Raw genomic sequence first — 8,336 nt, 5'->3', positions numbered from 1 at the left:
AGTGCTTGTTGTTTGTCATTTCTCCGATCACAAATGCAGACATGGTTTTATGTTTACGCGGCGCAATACGCAACGCAAAGCGTAAAAAGACAGTGTAAGTCATTATAATCAGTAATTATGTCCCCACTGGATGCAACAAATGCCTCTTTTGTTATGGGTTTTATCTTGTCGCGCCGGGACACACGGACACACAGTATGGTAAAGGGCGTAACATTTCCGTCACAAGCTTAAGCTATTCAGCCAATCACTGGATAGAACTGGATAGCTGGCCAATCAGCGTATACCTCGCTTTTCAACGATGAGCTTTGTAAAAATCAATGCGTTTCAGAAAGGCGGGGCATAGAGGAGAAACAATAATGTACATAATGTGGAAAATAATGTTTTTTGAACCTTAAACAGCATAAACACATTGCATTACACCAAATACACAAAATAATGTTATTTTTAGCAACATCATATGACCCCTTTAAGTGTTACACAAATGGATGTGGTAAACGATGACTCTTGCCATTTATTTTTCTTTAATGGAAAATAAACCTTATTATAGAAGCTTGATTCATCTGTGGAATAAAAAATCTCACAATTTGGACTTTGTTTCTCAGAATTGCGAGGTAAACAGAATAGCGACATATACACAGAATTCAGAGAAAAAAAATCTGAATTGTGTGATATAAGCTTAGAATTCCGACAGTTTTTCTTGCAATTTCAAAATAATCCAGTTCTCAGAATTGCGAAAAAGGAGCCAGAATTGTGAGATAAAAAGTCCCAGTTACCTTTCCAATTTGGGCTTCCATACCTCGGTTTTTTTCGATTAGATTTTTAATAGTATTGTGTAATATCCTACCTCACCAGAGGATGAGTAAATCATGACATAAATATCTAAAAATGCAGCCAGTATTCTTCACTAGCAATCAGGCTGCAAATTGCACTTTTTCAATTTAATATAGTTTTTTTTTTTTCATTGTTCCATTATTGTTGTGCATTAGTGGTTTATATGGAAACCAAAAGGATCCAAACAGGTAGCTGAACAAGTGCACCTTTGAAGACTGAAGGTAAACCTGGAAACAGTTAACCGGACTCTCCCGAAGCGTTGGCGAGCCAAAACCATTGCCGCATTTTTCCAACGACGGCTATGCAATCGAGCAAAGGATTTTCTCAGACAATGAGGCACCTAAAATTTTAAACGGCTGTTTGATAAGGTATCCAGTACAGGCGCCTCACCCCAGTCTACATCTGACTGCCCAGTGAGAGGCCTGCAAGGGTGAGCCAAGGGAACGAGCAAACACCTAACTGCACAAAACAAACAAAACCAAATTGTTTTTCTTCACAGAATGCAGCTGGATAAGGTAATTAGTGCCAAGTGTTTTTCTTTTTTTTTTTACATATCAAATGATCACAAAGAGTAAAAATTGTGATTATTCAATATACAAAGCAATCAGAAATTCTCACTTTCCTGGACCCCAGGTTTGAAAGCACAATACAAATGTTTTACAACAATATAAAGAACACTCTGTTCTTGAATTCAATCGCACATACTAACTCAGGCCTAAGTTTAGGAGCCTTTCCTCAGGGAAAAAAGTGAGTTTATGGGGAATGATGTCTTGGCACAAAACGCTCAATTTCACGTCTGTGGCACTGGATCAGAAGAGCTTGGACTGATTTTGATGTGCATTTCCAGAGGCATGCCTTTCCACACAGTAAGTTTAGTTTTGATAAATGGAAATGTCCAAGATCAACACAACTATGGAGCCAGAAACTGATGTCATATAGAAATATGAAGCTCGGAGGAGAAAACAACTTGACTCACCGGAACCAAACAAGACAGCAAGAGAAAAACATTATCTTGACCACTGAGCAGAGTAATAATGGACTTAACTAATGAATGTCAGAGAAATTTCTGAACCAATTGGTATTTCTTTTACAAGAATATCAATGCAAACAAAAAGAAAAATTATTTTATCTTTTGATTTATTATCTAGAAACATACTAAAAATAGACAGACTCCACAAACCTGGCAGTATGGGAATTATTGGTGGTTGGCCATGTGCAGGTTGGCTTATAGTAAAGAAATCTGCTCGATCAGCAGGATCATACATTTACATACTACAACAGACAATCCTATCAGGCCCAGAACTGAAATCCAGCAAGTGAAGTTGAATGGATAAGTGTTGTTCATGTAGAAGCAGAAATCTCCTGTTTCAATGTCTCTGAAGAGTGACAGCGACAATGAAGATTGATTTCCTCCTTACAGCATCAGATGTGGTTCATGGGAATGTCACTGCTGAAAATTAAGTGCTTAAAGGGATATTTCACCCGAAAAAACATGAAGGCATTATTTCTTCATCCTCGCGTTTTCGCTTCCAGGTGAACTATTCCTTTAAATTCCACGAAAGAATAATAAAAAAAAAAAAAGTTATTTCTTCTGGAGAAATCCCATGATGGATGGCTGTTTTGTAGGTTTGTTAGCAGTAGAGGTCTTCTTCTGACTCTTTTCTCTTTTCTCTTCCTTTCTTTTTCCAAATGACTGCTTGAGTGAGCTCGAGTATTTGGCTTGACTGTTGGGTTCAGGCTCCTCTTCACTCTCAGAGTAAGACACGCTCACATAACCCTTCTCGGTCACTAGGAAAACAGAAACATTGGTTATTCATTGTCAAGACGCATGTGGTGAATATAAGTGTCTGGTTTGGGGTCTGTATATATGCACGGGGATTTACTCTGTCACAGTGATTTTGCAAAGTTGCCATTCTTTTTGGCCAAAAGAAAGTTCCTTAGGCAGCGTAATTAATATTAACAGCCTTCACATTGTGCTTATTATTATGTCTTAAATTACTGCCTCTGTAGACAACACACTAGGTTTTAGAACAATACACATTCCTGGCTATGCTATAAATCTTGGTCTGGTCAATCATGTATAATAACAAGCAAATAAAGAAAGAAAAAAAAACACATGAATTTGGTTAACATACAATAAAAAAAATCCACTTCAAAGTTTTTGTGCTGAACAGACAACTGGCATTAAGGAATGTGTAATATTAGACACTGCTAAGTACAAAAATAATACCAGTGGTGCAAAGTTATAGGAATCAAACACACATTTGTGCTTTTGGTCTTCAAACATGAAGATTTCCTCCACATAAAGTCATAAAGTCAAAAATAATCTCAAATAAACAGTTTTAGCAAAAAATAGTTTGCCAGCCGTCTGTATTTCTGTCATATAACTTATGATTTACTCGATGGTTTAAGTGTTTCTGTCAGTGCTTATAAACGATGTGCTTGTAAAAGTAAGGAGAGAGTTCAGCCAATGTTATGCACCCTGTTTAAAGAAATCTTTCAGGTTAAACTGGAAACAAAGGGTAAGCATAATGTGAATTACCTTTTTAAAATTACCTAACTTTTAAAACACTGTGCATTGTCATATTTATTTACTGGCCCCGTGTACTTCTACTGTAAATCCTTTATTGTAACTACAAAAGAATAAAACAGATGAGCAGAAACAAATGTACATGGCAACTGACATAAGTGCCACAAATTCTGTTAATAAAACATTATTTGCATTGAAACCAATTGTTAAATACGATGCATTTTTAAAATCATTATCCTTTATATAACAGATTATGATGCATTTGATTATTCATGTACGTGGAGCAGATCAATATCAATTGATATTTGCCATTTTTTTCAGCAACTGCCAAAACGTTATGTTCGACTAGCATTTATTTTGACATCGACTAGACTTTTATTTTCAAAGCACTAAGAATGCTTGTTTATATTGTTTTTTTTTATTATTTTAATTAACAAAATATGTCAAATAAATATAAATGTCATTGGCAGCAATTGTTAATTGTTAGTAAAGTTTAAAACCATATATCAGCTTTATATCGGCCATCCTGCTCTCTTAAGATATTGGTATCAGCCATCCAAAAATTTGTGGAACATTAATCAAAACTATGGAAAATGCCAACTGACATCATACTTACCAAAGGCACCGTCTTCATCAACAAATGTGTTAGACTTCAAAACACGCCTTCTTTTCCTCCTCTTCACCTCTGAACTCTCCTGAACGAGCCAAGAACATAATCAATGACAATTTTACTGTATGGAAAATACAAATGAGATGTGTGTGTAAATTAATGACTTGTATATCGATATCTGTTAGTCACAAGAGAACAGCACACAGTGTTTTTCTTTGCAAAAAAAAGAAAGAAAAGCATTTCGTATGAATAGATGACTACTTTTGAATGGTCATGAATGAGTTCTCTTACGCCATCTATCGGCAGTAGCTAACGGCCCATGTTAACCTTGACCCTACTGGTTTGACTGACCTGGCATTTTGGCATGTCGAGTTTGAGGTGGGACTTCCTGTAGGAGTGTTTGGAAATTGCTTCTAAAAAAGCTAGTAATTATTGATGTTGGTAATGCTTACTTCTTGGTGTGAAACAGGCTCTCTCTTCACTTGTTTTTTAGGGCTGGGAGTGTGTACATTATGCACAGGTGGAGAATCTGGCACAACTGAAAGAGGGAAGAAGAGACATATGTCAAGTATAAAAGTCTATAGACAGACAGACGGAAGAAAGAGAGAGAGAATAAGGGAAGAAACAATGAATGTTATCAATTAGCTTTTGTTTGTCAGAGCAATTTTGATATTTTATTCAGCACTCTGCCCAGAGGGGGAACCTATTTCTTTGTTTTTCTTCATTTTGGGTCAGAGTGCCTCATCTGGACTGATTCAAATCTGCCAAGCATGACTTGAGCCTCCACCCCCCGTTTTTATTACCCCCTATCTCTTTCCTACCCTCATCATCACTGCTGTCTGGCTGGGGCTTCTTTATCCTCCGTCTCTTCTTCTGCTGGCTCTCTATTTCTTCATCGTCACGGTCTACAAACTCAGGGCGCTTTGTTTTACTTGGAGGAAGCATATGTAGCTTTTAGTTCACATTTATGAGATGAGTATATATATATATATATATATATATATATATAAATAAAAGTATAAATACACATTTACTTCAAAAAGGGAGGAAAAAAAAAAGTAAACCTTACTTCCGAGTGTCTTTTGATTCAACCTTCAAAGCATTGGACACTTTGGATTGTTCCTCTTTAATGTCAATCTCAGATTTGGGAGATGTCTGTGACTGTTTCATACTTGCAGTAGCCGATGCTGTTGAGCTGCCGTTCATCTCTTCTTTAATGCTTTTGTTAGGTTTTTCATCAGCCTTTTCTAAATTTCAGAGGAAAATGTTTTGTTTAGTTTACTTTGTTACGCATTGTTTCTTGCATTTTTTTTTGGCAGACAAGAAAGAAAAACACTCACTTTGGGCAGACTTCCCAAAGAAGTTACTCATCGGGTTCACTTTGGAGGCTGTTTTGCTTTTTGATGTTTCAACCTACAACATAGGAAACCATTATAAATTTCACACACACTCTTGTGTTCCATCAACATTAAACTATAGAGTTACACTCTAACCAGAGAAGAATCTTCTTTCTGCTCTGTTTTCACTTCCTTGCTGGATTCTTGGCTCTTAGAAGCATTTTTACTTGCAAACATTCCCATGATGCCTGCTGGCTGCTTAGCACTGGGTTTGGAGGTAGCTGAAGTGTTTTCATTCAAGCCAGGTTTACTGATTTCTTTCTCCACTGGAGGGACCAAAGCCATCTCTTGAGCTCTTTGCAGTTCCGCAGATGACAAAGAGACCGCCGCAGCACAACGTATAGCGCTGTACCTGAGGAAAGACCAGAGATATTGGATGTGGCACAACTTTAGCATATGATGCATGCACGTGACATTACAGGTTATATGAGCATCACTTACTTGTTGCAGTTTTTTAGGTTCTCCTTAACAGCATCATAATCTGTATTGTAAAGTGGTGAACTATCCTTCAGCTCGGCTCTCTGCACACTGTACACATGCACACTGATGGTCACGTCCATCTTTGCTTTAACAGCTGTCAAAAACAAATTCCTCAACTGAATATTTAAAAATGAAAATCACATGAAATATTATATAAATGTTTTTTTCTTCCTATATTTCCTGCTTTTATATAATAAAATTAAATATTAAAATAAATTGTGTATTTATATGAATTAATTTATATTTTAAATTAATAAATATAAATTAAAATGAAATTAAAATGATGCCAACACAATGATAATAGAACACAGAATAAATTAAAATATATATTTTATTAATATATTTTAAATTATAAAGATTATAAGTATAAATATAAGATCCCCTATGTGAGATTAGAGAAGCCTAACATTTTTTAGCCCAGGATTAATGCATTTTTGCCTATTATTAATGCTTTTTTGTTGTAATTTACAGATATAAATATGGTCATCTTACCATCAAGCTTGTCCTCACGTACTACTGACACTTTGTGGCACTAAAAGCAATGGAAAACATTCAACTGCAGATCTTAAAATAATAATTATTTGGGAAGCAATTATCAGATCTCAACCCTTACCGTACTACCATTCTCAACACACTTCCCAGATACTAGGTAGGTGGCATGAAGGGGAGTGCCTGAACTTTCGTTACGTTTCTGCTGCAGGTAATGATACAACATTCTGCAAAAATGTTACATGACCATTAGTGATTCCAACAGATCATCAGATGCTTGAATACCTTAAAAGTGTCGTAAAAAAGGACAGGACTTACTGTTTTGCTATGTTGACGTGGACTCCAAGAGTTAAACTGAGCCATTTGTAGGTGACCTGCAAAAATCAAAATATAAATGCTGAATAGTTGATAATGCAGCTAATAACTATTCTCATGCTTAGTCTGTATAGACTGAATAATGGCATTTGATTACTATAAACCTCGTACTGTGTATCTTTAACAACACGTTAACAGTCTGTCAGTAACTAAACTGATTTCTTACTAGCATTAAGTGTAGTACCATTTTTTTTTTGTTCGCTTAGAGTCGGATTTGATTAAGTTAAGATGCAACATGGGATCGCGCATGTGGTTGCTTCACTAAAAATAACCAACTCATAAATGTCATTCGGAAAACAGACTGCACAGAAAAAAATGTTAACGGAAAAGAACGGCATGAAAATCATTCGGTAACGTTACCGATATTTCTCGTGGTCCCCAGCCCTGAACAATCAAGTAAACAAGCATGCAGCCACTTGAAAGCATTTTGGTATATCAACCAACATTTCACATTTACGATGACAAGAACGATACCATTCTAAAAAACGACTTACGATCTTATTTTGATCATTGACAAATTCGTCAATATTGTCTAAATACAGGTCATCCATATCCGGAACAAATCATTCGGTAACGTTACCGATATTTCTCGTGGTCCCCAGCCCTGAACAATCAAGTAAACAAGCATGCCACTTGAAAGCATTTTGGTATATCAACCAACATTTCACATTTACGATGACAAGAACGATACCATTCTAAAAAACGACTTACGATCTTATTTTGATCATTGACAAATTCGTCAATATTGTCTAAATACAGGTCATCCATATCCGGAACGACTGGCTGCTACTTCAAGTTTACGCTAGTGATTGAAAGACAAGAGTCGCCAAACGCGGGAACTGCTGCTGAACCGTATTTACTTCCGGTCACGTGGGTTGAAGCGTCGAATAGCAGAGACACACTGCACAATACAAACATGTGTATTCGCTTTTTATCATGCTTACGCCACCTGTATTTTATCATGAACTGGTAGTAGGTTTGTAGGTTATTTCAGTTGCTTGCAGATTCTTGTATGTTCTTTTTATTCCACGAGCTCTTGTAACCCTTCAGAAAAATGACCATGGTAAGCATGATGCCTGTCATCATTCCTATAAATAACTTGAAATATCTGTAACTTACTAACAGCCAGGAATGGGCAGTATTTCAAATACATGCATTTGAAATACAAAATACTATTTTGTATTTAAATACAATCAGGGTATCTTCCGTCCAATCAATTTTTGTTTTAATATTGAAATCTGAAAAATGAAAAACGGGCACATATTTCGTTTTTCAATTATTCAAACAAAACGAAAAATCAAGAATCCGGCTTAATTTTTCGTTTTTACATTCAGGGATAGAAAACGAATAAACGATTTGAATATTCGATCTCTACATGTGGGCGGGAATGAAACGCCCCTCTCTGCTAATTGGTCAACCAAACATTACAACATAATAATAGTCCTAAAAAAAACCTTAAATAATAGTCCTCCGCTTCTATTGATTCTTAACATGTTTATTTCTACTACATTTTATCTCTTCATCAAACAGCCAGATTAATGAATGGCTTGACACAAACCATACTGAAGCAGAGCCTGTTTTATTATAGTTATCCACCCATTAAAATATGTGTGGAAAAGCTGCG

The 8,336-nt window shown here is 36.0% G+C and overlaps 1 protein-coding gene and 1 long non-coding RNA gene across 4 annotated transcripts in view; one reads left to right on the top strand and one right to left on the bottom strand.

Annotated features, from left to right (window-relative positions):
- Nucleotides 1-2,042: 2,042 nt before the first annotated feature.
- On the bottom strand, nucleotides 2,043-7,593 carry pold3 (polymerase (DNA-directed), delta 3, accessory subunit). Of its 3 annotated transcripts, none has more exons than XM_016228718.1 (12): nucleotides 7,424-7,593; nucleotides 6,656-6,711; nucleotides 6,462-6,564; nucleotides 6,341-6,380; nucleotides 5,810-5,942; nucleotides 5,465-5,720; nucleotides 5,312-5,384; nucleotides 5,041-5,218; nucleotides 4,793-4,902; nucleotides 4,424-4,509; nucleotides 3,978-4,056; nucleotides 2,043-2,619 (listed from the first exon to the last, which is right to left on the bottom strand). In XM_016228718.1, the coding sequence occupies exons 1-12, from the start codon at nucleotides 7,478-7,480 to the stop codon at nucleotides 2,414-2,416; spliced, it is 1,377 nt and encodes a 458-aa protein (XP_016084204.1). In that variant the 5' UTR covers nucleotides 7,481-7,593; the 3' UTR covers nucleotides 2,043-2,413. The 3 variants fall into 3 exon arrangements, with proteins under 3 accessions (XP_016084204.1, XP_016084203.1, XP_016084202.1); XM_016228717.1 differs by lacking the exon at nucleotides 7,424-7,593 and adding an exon at nucleotides 7,207-7,268; XM_016228716.1 differs by lacking the exon at nucleotides 7,424-7,593 and adding an exon at nucleotides 7,073-7,155.
- A 63-nt stretch (nucleotides 7,594-7,656) lies between these two features.
- LOC107548117 (uncharacterized) overlaps nucleotides 7,657-8,336 on the top strand; it is a 12,803-nt gene continuing 12,123 nt past the window's right edge. Inside the window, exon 1 of the long non-coding RNA XR_001604441.1 lies at nucleotides 7,657-7,775. This is a non-coding gene — a long non-coding RNA (uncharacterized lncRNA). The remainder of the gene's footprint in view (nucleotides 7,776-8,336) is intronic.

Source organism: Sinocyclocheilus grahami, unplaced genomic scaffold, assembly GCF_001515645.1.
Source record: "Sinocyclocheilus grahami isolate Dianchi unplaced genomic scaffold, SAMN03320097.WGS_v1.1 scaffold344.1, whole genome shotgun sequence".
Taxonomy (NCBI): Eukaryota; Metazoa; Chordata; class Actinopteri; order Cypriniformes; family Cyprinidae; genus Sinocyclocheilus; species Sinocyclocheilus grahami.
Note: the sequence above shows the minus strand (reverse complement) of the source record. Positions and strands in the feature narration are given on the sequence as shown.